We start from the raw sequence: 19,800 nt of genomic DNA, 5'->3' as shown, positions 1-19,800 counted from the left end.
CCTTCTCCTCCTGCCCTCAATCTTTCCAAGCATCAGGGTCTTTTCCAATGAGTCAGCTCTTTGCATCAGGTGGCCAAAGTATTGGAGTTTCAGCTTCAACATCAGTCCTTCCAATGAACACTCAGGACTGATCTCCTTTAGGATTGATTAGTTTGATCTTTGAGAAGGCAATGGCAACCCACTCCAGTACTCTTGCCTGGAAAATCCCATGGACGGAGGAGCCTGGTAGGCTGTAGTCCATGGGGTCGTGAAGAGTCGGACATGACTGAGCGACTTCACTTTCACTTTTCACCTTCATGCATTGGAAAAGGAAATGGCAACCCACTCCAGTATTCTTGCCTGGAGAATCCCAGGGACAGAGGAGCCTGGTGGGCTGTTGTCTGTGGGGTTGCACAGTCAAACACAACTGAAGCGACTTAGCAGCAGCAGCAGCAGCAGTTTGATCTACCTACAGTCCAAGGGACTCTCAGGAGTCTTCTTCAACACCACAGTTCAAAAGCATCAATGCTTCAGCACTCAGCCTTCTTTATGGTCCAACTCTCACATCCATACATGACTACTGGAAAAACCATAGCTGACTCTCACAACCATTCATGACTATTGGAAAAACATTAAAAAATTAATGTTTCATGACTATTTAAGGAAGTTCCAATACTTAGGCCACCTGCTGAGAAGAGCTGACTCATTGGAAAAGACCCTGATGCGGGGAAAGATTGAGGGCAGGAGAAGGGAATGACAGAGGATGAGATGGTTAGATGGCATCACCGACTGGATGAACATAAGTTTGAGCAAACTCTGGGAGTTGGTGATGGACAGGGAAGCCTGGCGTGCTACAGTCCGTGAAGTCACAGAGTCAGACATGACTGAGCAACTGAACTGACTGAACTGAAGTTTAGTAACATACATGGACTTAAGAGTTGATGTTGGAATGACTTTGGGGGAAGTTGGGATGGGGTGAAAGTTAGGGAAAGTTGGGATGGGGTGAAAGTATTTGGTACCTGGGAAAAATATACCTGCAGTATGTGTTTCCCACAAAAAGATATTTTGAAATCCTAACCTCCAGTACCTCAGAATGTGACCTTATTTGGAAATACAGTCTTTACAGGTAATCAAGTTAAAACGATATCATTACGGTGGGCCCTGATACTACATGACTGGTGTCCTTATTTAAAAAAGAAACAGAGGGAGACCACCACATGAAGACAGGAGGCAGAGATGGAGTTACAGCCACATGCCAAGAATGCCTGGGGCTACCAGAAGCTAGAAAGAGGCAAGGAAGGACTCCCCTACAGGTTTAAGGGGAAGCACGGCCCTGATGATACCTTGCGTGTGTTGTGTGTGCTTATGCTCGGTCATGTCCCACTGTGACCCCACAGACTGTAGACTCCCCCACCCTGCCAAGGCTCCTCTGGGATTTTCCTGGCAAGAATACTGGAGTGGGTTGCCATTTCCTCCTTCAGGGGATCTTCTGGACCCAGGAATCAAACTCATGTCTCCTGCACTGCAGGTAGATTCTTTACCACTGAGCAACCTGAGAAGCCCACCTTAACTTTGGCCTTAGAGCCTCTACAGCTAAAACAAGCCAGCCAGTTTGCAGTACTTTGTTACAACAGCCCCGAGTACTGAACATGTAGAACTCAATTTGGGGCTTTTATAGATATATTTTAGCACATCTGCAATCATATTCCTATACACAAAAACTGTTGGGCCAGAGGATATACAAGCCTCTAAGGCTTTTTACTTGGTATTGCTAAGCTGCCCTCTATGTGACAGTGTTAAATGATCTCCAATACTGTGGGAGTGTCCATTCTTTACCCTCTGACAGTAGGCTTTTTGTTTTCAGTCACTGTTTATTCCTGATGGGTAATCAAAGTATCTATAGAGAAATATGCCAAAGCATGTGTTGAGGAGAACCTTACAGACTTCTATCTTGGGAAGATTTAGTTGCAATGTTTCTAGGCTGTCTCCTAGAAAGTGATCAAATCAGGCAGAGGAGAGACAACAGTGTGTCCAAGAAGAGCTGTGGACAAAGCAATCACAGTGGAAATAAATATCAGCTTTATTAACACTCAAAGTGCCATTCATTTATATTCATTCCATAGTCCAGAAGGTTACTTAGAGTAAGCCTTTGCACCACAATCTTTCAAAAAATGAACATGTAAGAAAAAGCAATTTTCATTGTGCTAATTATTGCAGGCCTTCATGCACGATAAATCTAAACAAAGATGTGTGCCAACAATATACAAATTTCCATATAAACAAAGTCATTGATCACTAACAAAATATAAACATGGTTTCTTTCACATTAGATTTTTTTTAAAAAAAGCTATTTACCAGCAAGAAAAAACAAGTACATAAAAACTGTAAAACTCAGAAATTTTATACATTTTTACAAGCACAATTTTGAATGAACACAAAGTCAAATGTGCATGAAATGTGGCACATACCACACTGTGTCTGGCTTCTGGTAGGTTTTTCTAATCATATCGGCTCCTTATAACATAAGCTTAGTGACATTCAACTTCAACAGTGGACTCTATTCCTAACATAAGTAATTTTACATGATACCGCATATTAAAAACAAGGTTTTCCTTAAGTACAACAACATTGTCAGATTGGAAATTTAATTCCCAATTCCTTTTCTGCCAGTTATTTAAAATACAAAATATGGTATAAAGAGACAATAATGTATATTTGGACATTTCTAAACCAATTTATAGTCAATCACAAAGAATCACAATTTTTCAATATATTGTTTTATGAGTGAGGTCTGACCTTGCCCAGAAAGAAGAAAACTGAAAGTGAAAATCTTTGGGGTAGAATAAAAGAAATATTCAAAAACAGTAGGACAGGCCAACAGCAACTGGAGATATAAAAGCCTTGACATCTCTTCAAAACAATTTAGTTTCTCACATTTTTTCATAGCTCTGAGAATTCAAAGGCTGTTTTAGTGGACAGTGTTTTTGCTACTGCTTAAAACCTATTTTTTTCTCTTAATTTGCATTTCATAGGATTCTCAATAAGAATTCAATGTTCTCTGCAAGAGTATTTTAATTGATAGATATCTAAGTAAATCTGCATCAACTGTGGAAATACAAATACATTTTCAATGGTAAAAACAAAATTAAGAAAATAGTTTTGATCAGCCAGCTGAAAATATATTCATATAGTAAATAATCTCTCAGAAAGCTTTATATATATTTAATTATTCTAACTAAACAGTACCCTTATAAAACAAGTTCATAAAAATGTAGAAATGAAAATAAGAAATTACTGGGATATATACACGTACCTACAGACAGAAAAAGACATCTCCGCACACACATCCCCCAGTACACAGAGTTACAAGCATACTTTCAACTTAGTCATGGATTTTAGAATACATATAAAATCAGAAAGTGATGTTGAACTCCTGAGTTCTCAACAAAGATAGAACCATAGCTAAGTATACTTTGTAAAAGCATGAAAGTCCATCTAAATCAGTAATAGCAATGCAGTCACTGATGGCTGCATCTTGAAAGAAGTTTAAACATAGAGACACAGACAGTAGTTCAATGCACGCATTCACGATGCTCACACACCCATCAACAATTATTGGTCAGAGTAGTAAATCAGTGTACAAATTAAACATTTCCAAAAATGTGCAAAAAAGTCAACCTTGATAGGAAAAGAACACCTCTGTACATAAACTGCCCAGCATTTAACTGAGATTAAAAACATTTACAGAGAGAAACTAATAGATTAAATATAGAGAATTTAATGGCTACATTTAAAAATGTACATTAGGTCAAAGGGTAAATTTACAAATTGATAATCAGAATTTGCAACAATTAAAAGTTTATTCTCATATTTATCCAAGTTTACTTTTATTTACAATGATATTTGAATAAAAAGAACCATGTGAAATGTAAGAGATGTCAGACATTAAAAGTATTTTTGGTATTAACTCTTTTATAATATTTCAGAATGCAGGGTAGCAAATTTTAAAACCAACAGCAATAGAAAAAATGTAAACCTTTTACTTACTCAGATTGTATTAGAAACAAGTGTTTGTTTTTAAAGAAGTATTCTTATCCTTAGACACTGCACTTTCACTTGAACAGGGTATATTGCAAGGGTTTGGCCTACTTTCTTTTGCCCATAAACCTTTCCAGCTCATATGTTTCCACTTGTTTTTTCTTATTCCAGGTGGGAAAAAAAGTCTTTGGAAAAATGAGAACATGACAAATCTATTTTGAAGCCTAAGTGTCTAACAGAGTTAGACGTAATTTTGTTATTTATCTCTCTCCTCCAAGCAATGCTAATGCTAAAATCACCAACAGTTAGTTACACAAATAAGTGAAGACAAAAGTGCTTTTCAGTATAGTTACAAACTTTACTGTCCTCAACTGGCATTAAGGGACTTAGAAATCCTACTTAGGGACAAATTCTGCATGTATGCTGGACAGCAGACTTGTCCTTATCTTCCAAAATGTCTATGGCACAAAAAGTCCATAACCTACTTTTCTGCACAACTTTCCTGAAATGCCCCTCAAGTCAAACACAAGTTCATTAATGTCAAGACACTAGGAAGAAAGTACGCCACCAACCTGAGGCATCGTGTATCAATGTGTATGTATATGCATCTATGGTCAAGTGACATTAAGATTGGCACGTGTACAAGCTCAAGTTTGTAATGTCCATATAGTTCCATAATAGTTGAAGTAAATTCTGTATGTCTAAATGCAAACACCAAGCACCTGTCCTTTAAGTTGAAGGATAGATTGAGATACAAATTCTACTAGTACCTGTTTTATCATTTTTATACTATTAGCTTACAATTGGGCAGAAGTAACAGTGCTAATCATTTTGGCTATGTGTGCAGAGAATATAAAAGCTTTGGTTTAAAGTGATTCTGATAATACAGACTGTAAATACAAACAAGAAGTGATTAGACATAGGGAATAATAGTACTCACTGATTTAACGCCTTTTCTGTTATTAACAAAAATAGCATTACTGTCAATTAAAATGCACAACTTTGAAAAATATGAAGAATTACATGAGACTGTAATACAAGCAAAGATAAAATTTATTCTTTACTATAGCTATGACTCCTCCCCCAACTTTCTGAAACTAAACCATGTCCACTCTCACTACAACCGAGAGAAGGTTCTCTAAACTCCCCTAAGAGCACACTACCCACTACAGCTCTGAAAGGTGAAAACAGAGTCGCTAGGCATACTTCCACACCTATTATGGCATCCTGTCCAGATTGCGGCAGAAGTCAAAGCAAAGCTAAAGACGACTATCAAGTAGGAACAGTAGCTTCACAGCACGCCTTCCCTAGCCAACCAAAAAGAGGTATAAAACAATTTCCTTCTGGACACTTGGTAAGCTAGGATGCTTGTTTTGATAATGTCTGGCAGAATTTCTATTCCAAAGAGCTCATGAAGAACTATGCAAAACCAATTACTTCCTATTTAGGAATTATATATAAGCTATTATACACACATACAAATTCAATTTTAATCTACTTTTAGCAACCAAGAGCTTGGCAATTTACAATAAATACCTTTATTAAACAACTGTTTGTACTAGCTACTTTTGGAAAATGTGCTGGCATTCCAACATCAGTAGATTATACATATTTAAATTGTTCTTCCAAGAACAGAGACTAATCTAATTGGACATTCACACCTTTCCTTCCTTCCCACCCCTGCCCCAACTCCACACACACACACACACACACACACACACACACTCTCTCTCTCTCTCTCTCTCTCTCTCTTCACAGAAAAGCTAGAGTTTTAGTCAAAATGCTAGCTTAAAAGTAAGGATTAGAATTTGCAATCCCTGGATTTCTTGCTCATTGCCCTAAGTCTCACTGCCTTAATATTTGTAAACCATTTAAATGACTTCTTTAGGACAAAAACCACCATTCCAGTTCTTCTTTGAAAATTGTAACTGAACCATGATATGCAAAGAATTTGAACAGTGCCAATGTGACTGAAAAATCAAGTAATCAACCTGGAAAATAATTTACTATGTCTCTTTAGAATTAAAATATCTCTTTCTATCCTTATCTTAGAAATTTGTGTCTAGTAAAACTGCAATGTGTCTATCACAAAACAATGTTAATGTGTCTCTTCTAACATATTTTTTAAAAAAGAGGTAGAAAAGGATAGGAGGAAGTAGGCATTAAGAAAAGTTTAATGGCCAGTACACAGTCTAAGGCCAAATGAACTCCTGAAGCCTACTGATTTTGGAGAAACTTTCATTTCGGTGGGTAATGTGAATTATTATTGATATAAAACAAAATTAAGGCATACAGAGAAAAAGGCACTACGAAAAATTAACAATTAAACTGCTTTTCATTAACATTTTAACCAATCTTAAGATTCAAATAAATATGAACATTTGTAACAGAGGCCAAACTTCATATAAAACAGTAAAATCTCAAGAAATTTTCCTGATCTTAGTATAAATAACACTGTTGACAGAATTCAATTTCTATCAAATGTTTTGGGTATTTTAATAATTCAGACCAAAAGAAAATATTCTTTTGTTTAAAAGAAAAAAGCAGGGGGAAAAAACTACTATGTAATGGAATAAATGCCCTCATCACTGGAACTGTCTGAACAGAGGCTGGGTTTTCAGAGGGAGTCCTGAGCGAGAGGGGGCCTGACATGTGCAGGTCCCTTCAACTGGGTGCTTCTATTGTCTGTTGTTCAGTTTATAACAGCTGACGGTCACCCAAAATCGCTTTCCCCTCACCTTGTAAGTAATAACAGTTTAAAACGTCATTGATGAACTTTTCAGAGTTAGGATATGTCAAGAAAACAACTGTTTGCCCATTTTTTCCTCCTAGACTGTGACCTCCTTAAGGACAAGCTAATTTAATACCTGACATAGTAAGTCACAATATTGAATAAGTAAATGAAGAAGACTCACCATGTTAAAAAAAAAAATTGATAGATCCCTATACTTGGCTGATACTAGGTGACTTTATACCAAACTATTGGTCCCAAATGAAATCACTGACAAAGAACTCTGCTGTGGGCCAAGGAGTCTGCATCTGGCAAATGTCTTTGCTTTTGCTCCCAAGCTTGGTTGTCCCTATAAACTATTCAAATTTTATTTTCTCAGTAACTTCATGTACCTTATTATACTTCCATCTCAGAAATACTACACACCAGACCTGACATATACAAGAGCTGAAGTAGCACAGAAAGCTACTCTAAAGAAATAATTTCACCTTTAAAATGTAGCTTCTATTGGAAATAAGATAAAGACTCCTTCAAAGCCAATTCAATTTACTATGAAGTAAGTTTTAATTTTTCTTTTATAGTTCAGCCTGTGCATTAACATTTCAATCCATATAAATTATGTAAGGTTGTCATGCCTTTGAAAACTTTCCAAGGCAGTAGTCTTCAACCGTTTCTCAGGTTAGTAACATGTTTTGTAAATGAGGAAAATTAAAGATCGTCATATTGAAACTTTCAAAGTCTGTATATTTTAAAATACATTTTAAAGAATTATCATCAAAATTTATATTAGTCATTATGATATTTTTCAACCCTTTTATTCAATATAATCTGTGTGCAATGTAAAAGATCTTGTATTTGGTCCAAGCCTAAGTCATGCCATATTGAATCTCTCAAGGCCTAAGTAGAAAGGTATATCCTGAAAAGCACATAAAACACTGCTAGTGAATCTTCTCCAGCACCAAAAAGTCTGCCACTATCAAAGCAGAACGCATTTTAAAGGCACAAAGTTAGCAGTGTGGTCATTTTCCAGCCTCAGCAAAGCAACGTTACAGTATAGAAGAATCAGGTTGTGCATTTAAAAAACAAAACACATTTATAGTCATCCTAAAAAGTTCAAATTTCATTTGTTGATCCTTATCATTATTAGAAAGAAAAAAATGGAGTGTTATATTTAACAGCCCCTGACAGATGTGTTTCCTTTCAAAATTTTCTTTTTTAAATTTAATTTTGATCTTACCATACCTCACCCCACTTTAAGCTTTTTTGTTCTAGTAGTTTTTATATATATTAACTTTTTGTGGTTTTTGGTACCTTTAACAACTTGTATGAAATAAATTCACATCACATTTTTATATAACTCTGTAAACTATTAGTCTATTCTTAAGTCTTTACATAAAGAACAATACTTTTCCATAGCTAATAATATTTTTCTTATAAAACAAAGGTCTTACGCAGCAGTGTTAACATAGTAGTTTCTTTTCCGGTGATTTTATTTTCTATAGCATTTTGGAAATAGAGACTGAAAAAGGCAAACATTTTGCTTTGGGTTTCACAGTTTCCCAAGGTTTCTCTTTAAAGAGCACTTGCCTCATATTCTGCACTGCTGATTACCCTGACAGACCAAAAATGAGCCAAAAGGAAATCACAAACACACAACACAAAGGAAGGAAAAGCCCACTGGTCCAGATACCACGGTCTTGCTCAAGTAGAAGAGATGCCTTCACTCGTAAAAGATGAAGAAATTATAATAGATCCACATCCTTGGGGACTATGTTTATAGCACAAGACTTGGCAGTTGATTTTCTGGGGGGTGGGAGGTAGGCTACTAATTCATGTTCTTCCTTGCAAGCTGTTTCCTTTCATTATATGGGAATAGGAGAAGCTTTAACAGCTGTATTTGTGCTTTGACTTCTTCTCAGACTAGCTAGTGGAATTTCAAATATTCCCACAGGGAATGCCAGATAGGACCTTGATACAGTAAACCAACATCTACTCAACTTCAGAAACAAAGTATTTTAAAAGAGTTCCTAAACAAGCATACCTTTTAGCAGAAAATAAAATACCCAAGTCCCTTATGAATCCCATGAAAGGCATCACATTGAGGGCCTCCAGGAAGAATACTATTTTCTAGACCCTTAAAGTACTTAGCCCTTGCTTTAATATGCTGAAAAAATTGCAAGTGGCCAAACCACTGATATCATTCATGTTTTTCAGTAGCACAAGTCCATCAGAGATAGTGGGAGTTTCCCAGTAGTCTCTTTCTGCTTAATGTCCTTGGCTCTTATGCTAGAAATATCTGGCAGTCTTCAACCTTCGTTTAAAGTAGTTAATACTTTGTTTTAATATGCCTTTCTTTTCCCACAATTATGAATGAACTGATTCCAAGGAAAGAATACATACATACAGATGATTGAATTCAATAGGTAGGCTCCATGTTTAAGTTAATTTTATTTCCAAAATGAAAGTTACTGATTTGGGTGCAATATGCAGCTGGTAAGAAAAGGGTTGTTCTTTGCTGTTTGTACAGATCATTCACCCTTGACTTGAAGTAGTGATTATCTGCTCTTGTAAAACCCTCATTATGCACTATATCACTCTCTGAAATTTACTTTTTGCAAGGAACCTGCTTTGTATATAGGCATTTTCGGTTTATAAACAGGGCTAGTATTTATCTCAGGGATTCTCAGCTTCAGCACTTTTAATATCTGGGGAGGATAACTTTTTGATGGGGGAAGGGAGGTGCTGTTCTTGTGTATTTTAGTTTGCTTAGCAGCATCCCTGGCCTCTAGCATCCTCTTTTTTATGACAACCAAAAATGTCTCCAGGCATTGCCAAATGCCAGGTAAAATTATCCCCACCCCAGCCATGAAAACCACTGTTTTACACGGTAACTGTTTTTTGAGGTACTTTAGTACTCTGTGATCCAAAGAACAAGGGTTTTATCTCACGACATTAGCTTTTAAAACACGGACACTCCAGGTTAAACTCTTAGTTCCTAAAGAATGTTTATCTATGGGGAATCAGGAGCTAGAATCAGAAAGATACAGTATACATGATTTTATTTCTCCTTTCCCTTAATTTTGGGACTTCCCCCTCAGGTAAAGAACACAGTTTAAAATACACTGAACAACACTCAGTTCTCTTCATTATTTCTGTTGACTGGCAAATTTGGTCTCTTCGACTCTCACACATTTAATTAGAGCAGTCTTCTATCTTTTAATTTGGATTTGCTTATTGACTTCACATATCTGCTTTAAAATAAAACAGTATCCTTTTTTTTTTTTTTAAGCAGAAAGCTATCCCTCAAGGTTTATAGATTCCAGTAATATGGATCTATTATAGTGTATTTGCTTATTATACTGGTTAGGATTAACAAATAAACATACCTCTAGAGATTCATATTTTCTATCAAGATTCCTACTGAGCAAAAAGCTTGGTAGACAGAGGTTAGGATCTAAAGAATACAGATACAAGAAAGAACCTATATTCTTTCAGTTGAGTACCTATCCTAAACTCAAGTTTAGGGCTCAACCCCACAAACGAGAATCTATTTTAAATACTATCACTAAAAACTACAAATTATACATCATTTTTCTCTTCTTGTTTTCCATGTCTCCCCATCACTGCCAATCTGTCAGTGACACAGGGAAAGACTCTACAATCTTTAGGTATTCCAATGATTTTTTTGTACTAAAAAGAGTGACTATGTACTAAAGTGCTGTATGTCTCTGAACCACATCAGTACATTATAAAAATTAAAAAAAAAAAAGTTTCAAGTTCTTGTAAGGGAAAAAAAGATTAAATATAAAAAATTTAGGTTACTATTATTATTAATAATCAAATTTAACCAAGAATCAAGAGAAACACTTTTCCCTCTTGTCTTTTTTTTCCTCCCCCATCTCTCTTTTTTGTAAAAAAGAGAAAGTGCAGTCAGAGAGAAGGTGAATGGACAGATGGGAGCTGGGCAGAGGCACAGGAGAGGCTGCCAGCCGCTAGTGACAGTGCACAAACATGTGCCTCAGAAGGTCGTCAGCGGACGGTCTCAGCTTGGCCTCTACAAAAATCCGTTTGAGGAAATCTCGAGTGTAGTCTGAGACGTGAGGTGGCAGCTTTGGGTTCGTTGGCTGAGTGGCGATTTTAAAGATGGCGGCCATCGCTTCAAACTCGGCCCAAGGAGGCTTTTCAGTTAGCATTTCTACCACAGTACAGCCCACGCTCCTGAGAGGGGAGAAAAAAAAACTTACACAAACATCATCATGAAGGTCAGTTACCTACCTATGAAATGAGAAACGTGTGAAGTTCATATACATTTAAATACAACTTGGTTTCAAGGGTAAACTTCATTACAAGGCTGTGATTACAGACAACCGTAACTGAGGTCAAGGCCCTCGGCACCCGTTGTGGAGCCGCTGGGCTCTGAGGCTGACTTTCTACATGCCTCTGAAGGGCCCCTGCTCCGGACTGTCCGTATCCCCAGCAGCCCTGAGGGGCCTTGGAGCCGCTGTGAAGCACCAAAAGGAAAGCGGTGACTGAGGCCTCAGCTGGCCCGGCCAACAGCGTGATGGCCGGGACACCTGCTCCCAGGCACCAGGCCCCCTCCCAGTCTGGAGGAGAATCACGGAGGGACAAACGGAGACAACCCGAGAGAAGAGCGCTTCAGGGCAAGAAGGATGTAGTTCAGATCGACTGACATGGAGACCTGACAGAAGGAGCTGAAGAAAACAGGGTTTTTAAATTTGAGGAGACATTTTTAAGTGAATTTATGTAATCTTAAGGAAATATCTTTTTCCAAACTTGGTATCAATCCCAAACCCAAACAATGAGAAAAAAGTTGTTTTAAAGATAAATATGCCTGTAGTCACTACTGAACTCCCCAGTAGGGATCTCTCAGGGATATAGTGCAGTTATAGGAAAAGTATTTTACGTATGCAGTCTTGAAGAAAAATTTATGTTTTGAGTCTGCATTTCAATGAATTCTGACAGCTATAGAAATAGATGGGAAAAACTCAAATATTCTTCTTGTTGCACCAAAAAGTTAAATTTGTGGTACATGAAATGAATAGTTTTATAATAACTGTTACTAATAAAATGCCTTTTAGTGCATTACATTGACTTTTAGCTGAGCCAACAGCCAACTTAAACATTTATGCAAACTTTAGAAAGTGCTTTTCTTTCCGAAAGCTGGTACTATCTTAGAAGAGCTTTCTAAATGTAAAGTAGTGAGAATTGTAGCATATAATACATTTGTATAACTTTCAATATTTGATGTCTGTTAAACTCCAATCTGGGCAATCAAAAATGGATAAAAAATAATGAGAAATCAATCGGTGCTTCCCTCCTCCTCTTGCTAGGATAAGAGAAATTTACCATATTTATTTTTTTAACTTTGTGCTTTCGAATTGCTTTGAAGGCATGGTTTTTATTGCTTATTACTTTAGACTTGTACTTCTCAAACCTGACAACACTTCAGAAATCTTTGCCTGGGCCCCACTCTTGAGATACTCACATATAATTGTTCTGAGATGGGCTCTGGGTATAGCTAAATTTTAAAGCACTAATCCTCCTCCTTCCCTCCATTTCTCAAATGTGTGGATAGGTTTGAGAACCACTAGACTAACAGGTTAAATTTTTCCTATTTAAGGGAGATAATCAATCTAAAGCAATACCTTTAGTTTTGTTTCTATATGGCTCTGTTGATGGCTTTGTTACAACTAAATTACTGTGCTATATCTTGTTAAAAAAAATACACAGCTTATGTTTGAACTAAAAACAAAAACCCAAACCTGTCCTTCAAACACAAAAATCAATGAAAACAAACTGCAATTTAAGCTCTCAAATTTGTTAGGCACAGAATATTATTCATAAGTTTTGCTCGATATAATTCTCTAGCCTGCCACTGAATGTAAGTGTTTTTTTGTCTTTATCTTACAAAGAATAGCAACATCAGAAATTCTCTGTCTTTAGGTGTCTAAAATGAGTACCTATTAAAAACTTTACTCAAAAGAGCTCATCTTAAGTAACTGGGGCTGAGAAGCAGGCGGGAGAGACTCTAGAGCTGCACAATGGAAAGGGTGTAGAGAGCTGCTAACCTCTCAGGGTTCCCAGACTCAGGTTCAGGGGCTGGCGCGCAGTGAGAACTTGATTAAGGAGAAACCAGAGTGACCTTTAGTGAACGGCAAGGGGAGGAACAGAGACTCCCCTCACTTCCTAGCTCTGCAGTGGTCACAGACAGAAACCTTCTCTTCTCCACTTCAATAAATACCAATAAACACCAAAGAAAAAAAACCCACTTTTCTCAATGGGAAGTAGGAAATGACTGTTCTATGTTCTAACTTAAAATTATTAAGCAATTAAAGGTTAACTGAATTATAAGACTAACAATAAAGATTAAGTATTTTAAAAGTTCATCTGGGAAATAAAATGAAGACAGTTTTCTAATGCTGAAATTTGCTCAAGATGAAATCCTTCCTAAAGAATGAAAAAAATGATTCGAAAGCTCTATTTATTTGGTCAGTTACTAAGCCTCAAAGGGCATAATTAAAATGATATCAACCCTTGTAATCCTGACATCCTATTTCAAAAGTACAAAAAAGAATTTAAGTTCATTTCAATAATTTCCATCCTGAGTGGAAATATGTTAATAAGTTTTGTGTTTTAAGGCAAACCCCACGTCAAAACCTACCAGATATCTGCTTTTCTGCCATAGCCTTCTCCACTAATCACTTCAGGGCTCATCCAGTACGGTGTGCCTGTGACAGACTTCATTCCCGTCCCTGAAAGACAGATGGTTTGAAGCCGTTTGCTGGCCCCAAAATCTCCTAGTTTGACGTTGCCTGTTGAATCTCGCAGAATATTTGCACCTAAAACAAGAAATACCCTCATTTCATTATTTTTATTGACAATCTGGAATATAACATAATATAATATAAAAGAAAAAGGCAGAAAATTACTTGGACTCTTCAATCTGTCTCCAAAATCAGGCTGCTTTGCACCTCTGAATAGTGCCTGGCATAATGCCAGGCGTAAAGTCAGTGTATATTAAAGATTTCTTATATGGAACAACGAAAATTTAGTGTCACTGTGTGCTTCCAGACCTAAGAAAAGGTTCTCCCACTGAAAAGGGCTGGTGCAAGTGGGAGGGGAAAAGGACTAAGAATGGGAAGTTCAAAAAAAAGGAATGAGAAGTTCAGAGAAGGATGATGAAAGCAATAGCAGGCTCCTGGCCATAGCCTCTCTGTTATAAAGCAAGAAGCCCATGTCTATAGGATTCTTTCCCTGGGAACCTAGCATCTCCTAAAATTTCATTTGCTTCTATAACAAACTTTTAACTTTATTATAAACTAACCAGGATTGCTGAGCTGAGAAAGTGTTTACAGAGTCCTTCACTGTAAATTACTCTTTCCCCCCTTCCATATGAAGCTCTCTGGAAGAAGTTCACTATGTATAAGGGAGTGAGAAATTATGCTCTAGGCTTAGTAGTTACATATATTATTTGGAATTATTCTGCATGGGAGATTTGTCTCTTCTTTCCTATTTATTCAACCATCCATTTCTATCAATCTGAATATGTGAACATTTATTTTTTACTTTGGGTTATAAACCAATGACTTTATTACTATTTTTGTTTTGGCTCATGTCGTTTACAGCTTTGTCCACTGGGAGCCCTCTCTATTGGCTCCTGTGTCCCTCTGCCATAACTCAGTCACTGTGTCTTGCTTGGCTGGACCTCTGGACTGTTTACTGTTGGCACTGTCTTCCGTTCTGGTGCTAGCGGATGCTCACTCTGTGCCTCCTGCTCCAGGGCTATAGTCGGCCACTGCTCCAAGGAACACTAGTTCCTCTTAGTGGAGAATGGTATCAGAAACCAACAGACTGGGAGCTAGGTGCATTTATTTTCATTCTCTATTTTCCCCTTTATCATTCTTTAAACTCAATCTTTTTTCTAGAATTATAAGTCTAGTTTCTTCATATATAAATTACCTCTAAAAAACTACCTTTTTCTTTTTTAGTAGTTACATATATTATTTGGAATTATTCTGTGTGGGAGATTTGTCTCTTTTTTCCTACTTATTCAACCATCCATTTCTACCAGTGTGAATACACAGATATTTATTTTGCACTTTGGTTATAAACCAATGACTTTACTATTTTTTTTTTTTTTTGCTCATGTTGTTCCAGCTAAGTTGCTGTTTTTAAACAAGCAGTTAATTTTATTGACTTTATTTTAGTTTCTAAACTTTACCTAAAATCTTCCTAACCTTCAGGATATTTTAGATTAAAAAAAGATTCCTTATCTGTCTTCTCCTTTTTTTAAAAAAAAACAGCCTCTAAGAAGGAATGTGAATAGTGGAGAAAAACCTATATTATAGACTGGAGAGAACGCAAACCGTCCATCCCCACCACGAACTTCTGGCCCAGTCTTCTGTTCTCCCAGCAAATTTCCCAGTCTAGTCAATTAAGGCCTGTCTTGAGGGGAGAGTCAAGGATTCGTTCTCTGCATGCAGAAGCCAAAGTATGCCTTGGTACCAGTGATTCTCTAAAACAGCACTGCCTTTTTGACACCTCTCGCTATTCAACACTTAAAGAAGGACTCTGTCAAAAAAAAAAAAAAACAACAAACCACACACCACAGTGTCTAAAATATTTAAGTTGGGGAAGGACAACCAACAAGCCAGTTTTTAATGGTGACCACCTGGGCAGAAACAGTCCCAGACAGGTCACAGACAAGGAGAGCTATCTCTGGGGAGTCATCACCAATGCTGAATCAATGCCCAGCCATACAAAGGGCTGAGGAGAAAATGTATATAGCAGGTTCCCAATACAGTTACCTAACCTTTTAAAAACTTACTTTGGATATGTTAAAAGTAAACGGTTAAGGAGACTTTTCAAATACACACAAAAGCAGACAGAATACTGCATGACCCCCTCACCCAATCCCAGCAATCATCTGGGAAACCTCTTCTAACCACACTACTAGCCACTCCTTCCCCTCTTATTATCTGAATCAAATTAAAGATATCATGATCAATAAACAGTTCAGTACACAAATTTAAAAGATAAGGACTCTTATCATACATAAGATAATAATTCCTTGATGTTATTAAATATATACTCAGTGTTTTGGTTTTTTTAGTATTTTTTTCAAAAAAATCTGAATGCAAACAAGGACCTTATGTTGAGAATCACTGATACATCTTTTAAGTCTTTCCTAAAGTTCCTTCCAACCTTTTTTTTTTAATTTACAGTTTATGAAGAATCTAAGTTGTCTGCCTATAGCTTTCTTATTGTCTAGGTTTTGCCAAGTCTATCCTAAGGAGTCATTTAACATGCTGATCTGTTCTCTATAAATGTTCCATAATTTTACAATTTGGTAGCTGAATCTAGAGGCTTGATCAGACTCAGGTTCAAAAAGAACTTGGCGGGGGCGGGGGGGTGGTAGGAAACTGCTTTGTAGATATAGTCTACAAATAGGAAGCATGCAATGACAGACTGTCTCTGTGAGGTGACGTTAGCAAGCATTAATGTTTAATGCATGTATCTATTAATCCCATTAGTAGTTGTAAAATGGTACTATTCTATCATTCCCTCTTTATTAGCCAAAATATTTTTATAAAGGTCATCCTCTATTTAGTCCTCAGTAGTATAGTTCATAAAAGAAAAGTCAAATAAAGAAACCCTATTATGAAATAACAAGCTGGTTCCCTACTTTTCATTATGAACTCATGAGTCTAAACTTAAAAGTAAGCAACTACCTTTCCTTTTGCCTTGCCATTTAAACACTGCTCATTCTGGGACTTCCCTGGGGGTGCAGTGAGTAACAATTTGCCCGCCAATGTAGGGGACACGGGTTCGATCCCTGGCCTGGCAAGATTTCATATACAGCAGAGCAACTAAGCCCATGCACAACCATGAGCCCGCGTGCTACAGCTACTGAAGCCTGAGCACCTGGAGCTCGTCCGCAACAAGAGGAGCCACAGCAATGAGAAGCCCCGAAACCACAGTGAAGAGTAGCCTCTACTCACCGCCAACTAGAGAAAGCCCATGCAAAGCAAGGAAGACCAATAGCAGCCAAAAATAAATAAATAATAAAAGGTTTCTCTTTAATTAAACAAAAAAGTTCATTATAAAAGTTTAGAAAATACATAAAAAGTAAAAAATATGAAGGAAATAAACAATTACCACTCATCCTGCTACTTGAAAATAACCACCATTAATCATGTGAAAATTGTTCTACGTCATACTTTAATTTTGTAAACTTGAGATCATACTGCATATTCAGTTTTATATCTTACATTTTTCTTATCAATATATTCCCCCTATAATGTTTTTCTGTCTTTGTTTGTGTTTTCTCTTTAAACTTTTTTTTAAGGAGTTTCAAATTCTGTGACACATTTTTGGTCAAGTTGTTTTCATTAAAAAGTACTGATTTTTAAAACTAATAAACTGCCACACACAAAACATGTGGTCCACAGAAACATTCTCCTTTCCTTCGACAGGTTTTACGATGCACTGTTACCATTAACCAGTCTTTGACTATCACTGAAACGGCCAATTGAGACAAACAGTCCTGAGACGGCTCTTCCACCGCTGATTAAGACTGGGGTGGCAGGTACTGGGGATAATATTCATTTAGCCTTCTGAGCTTTCTGGGCAGACCTGGTGACCTCACCAGCTCCAGCTGCCTTCTAGTCCACTGCTTTGATGATACCCACAGTGACCGTCTGTCTCATGTCACGAACAGCAAAATGGCCCCTTGTAATGTTTTTAAATCAGCTTGCTTCCAACTTCCTCATGTCACTGGCAAGGTCAGAAGAGGATCCACGTGAGCAGGTAGCTCCCCTCGGTTCCTTTACCTTATCTTATTATGAAGGCGAAAGAGAAACTGGCTTGAATAGAGATTATTACTAATAGAATAACTCACAAATCATTTCCCTACAAAGTATAGGGAGTATACTTAATTGAAGTATACTCAACCTACAACACTATGTTAGTTCCACGACGTACAATACTGTGATTCAATACTTCTACACATTATAAAATGGTCACCACCTTATGCAGTTCTTGGCTTTCAGGTTTTGAACTTGACATCTGAGGTCTGCCTAAGCAGGGAAGATCTTGAGGTGAAAAACAGGCTCCTATTTCTTTCAGATCTTGAGTCACATTGCCATCCTCTAAGAGTCACTAGGCAGGTCCATTCTGTACATGTGATCCAGCTCCAGCAATCTACAGCAGATTCTACTCTGTGACCAACACTGGTTAGGGATGTCCTCTTTAGTCTGAGTATGGCCATCTTCAGGGTGTGACACACCGCAGGAAAGAAGTAAATTCCTGGTAGCTCATAAGAGCCCCAGAAAGACTGATGAAAAACTTTTTTAACTTGCTTATCAAAGCTCAGTCTTAGGCTCTCTTATTCTCTTAAGTAATGAGGTCCATTCCCCACAGCTTTAAATACAATCTCAACATACATCATCATTGTAACTAATCTTGAGTGCTTTCTAGATAGCAGGCTGCCTTTTAAGGATGCTGTCTATACACATTAACCCATTTAATCCTTTTAAGAACTCTGTGATCTGTACACCATTACCACCCTCCTTAAAAATGAGGAGCTGAGGATTACCCTGGTGGTACGCTGGATAAAAATTTGCCTGCCAACTCAGGGGACATGGGTTCAATCCCCAATCAGGGACGATTCCACATGTCTCAGCAACTAAGACCATGCGCCACAACCATTGAACCTGTGTACCTAGAACCTGTGCTCCAAAACAAAAGAAGCCCGTGCACCTCAACTAAGAGCAGCCCCTGCTCGCCACAACTCAAGGAAGTTCGAGTGCAGCAACAAAGATCCAGATCAGCCAAAATAATTTTTACAAATACGAGGAGCCGAGGCATAGAGAGACTAAGTGTCTTGTCCACATTACACATGTGGTGATGGATAAAGCCTGAGTTTGAACTGGGTCAAATTTGAGCCCCTATTTTTTTTCTTATTTTTAATTGGGGGACGTTTTACAATCTGTGTTGTTCTCTGCCATACAACAACATAAATCAGCTATAACTATACATATATCCCGTCCCTCTTGAATGTCTCTCCTAGCCCACCCCTCTATGTCATCACAGAGCCCCAGGCTGTGATCACTGTGTTCCACTGCAGCTTCCCACTGGCTGTCTGTCCTATACCTGGTGCTGTGTATGTTTCAATGCTCCTTTCTCAATCTGTCCCATCCTCTCCTTACCCAAGAGCCCCGATTCTTAGCCACTATGTTCTGAGCCTATGCACTGTGTATGAAAATATGTCTCCTTCATTTGAACTTTACTGGTTCTATGAACCTCCACAGGAGAGATTCCCTCTTGTAGAAACCTGAACAACAGGACTAGCTGGAATTGTTTTCCTATGGCATTGTAAAGGTAGATGAATTAATTTAAATGTTAAATTTGTTAATCACAGCATATTTTCATTAAAAAAAAAAAGCAAACAACTGAGTACTTAAAAACACCTCATTGCTTACCTTTTATATCTCTATGAACAATCATATTGCTGTGCAAATAATGAACTCCCTCAAGAATTTGACGGGTATATTTCCTGGTCACATTCTCAGTAAGAGCTCCATATGCTTTTAATTGGTCCTTAATGGAGCCCTAGGAAAAAAGAAAAAAGAAAACTATAGTATGGTTTGAAAGGAAAAGTACTGGTAAATATTTTTAAGATTTGTGTACCTATATTTATCTATTATTCTTATTGACTGAATGAAGTACTCTTTATTTTATTTATTTGGAGTTTAGTTGACATACAATGTCACGTTAGTTTCAGGTGTCATGTTAGTTTCACATTTAAATACATTACAAAATAATCACCACTATGATCATTCCTAGTAACCATCTACCTCTGTACAAAGTCATTACAGTATTATTTGACTATATTCCTTATGTTGTACATTACATCCCATGACTTATTTATTTAAAACTAGATGTTTTAATTTGGAGAATCCTAGTTAATGACTAGAAGGCTTTAATTGGAGAACACAGGAATTCTTAGGAAGGACATTATATGCTATTAA

The 19,800-nt window shown here is 37.3% G+C and overlaps 1 protein-coding gene across 1 annotated transcript in view; it reads right to left on the bottom strand.

Annotated features, from left to right (window-relative positions):
* Positions 1-2,035: 2,035 nt before the first annotated feature.
* Positions 2,036-19,800, bottom strand: part of MAP3K2 (mitogen-activated protein kinase kinase kinase 2) — a 99,470-nt gene continuing 81,705 nt past the window's right edge. The window contains exons 15-17 of the mRNA XM_061135412.1: positions 19,252-19,381; positions 13,431-13,608; positions 2,036-10,966 (exon numbers count right to left, since the gene is read on the bottom strand). Coding sequence (XP_060991395.1) covers positions 10,741-10,966; positions 13,431-13,608; positions 19,252-19,381 — 534 coding nt within the window. The 3' untranslated portion in view covers positions 2,036-10,740. The remainder of the gene's footprint in view (positions 10,967-13,430; positions 13,609-19,251; positions 19,382-19,800) is intronic.

This window comes from Dama dama, chromosome 33 (assembly GCF_033118175.1).
Source record: "Dama dama isolate Ldn47 chromosome 33, ASM3311817v1, whole genome shotgun sequence".
Classification (NCBI taxonomy): domain Eukaryota; kingdom Metazoa; phylum Chordata; class Mammalia; order Artiodactyla; family Cervidae; genus Dama; species Dama dama.
The sequence above is the reverse complement of the archived record's forward strand: the minus strand, read 5'-3'. Positions and strand labels throughout refer to the sequence as shown.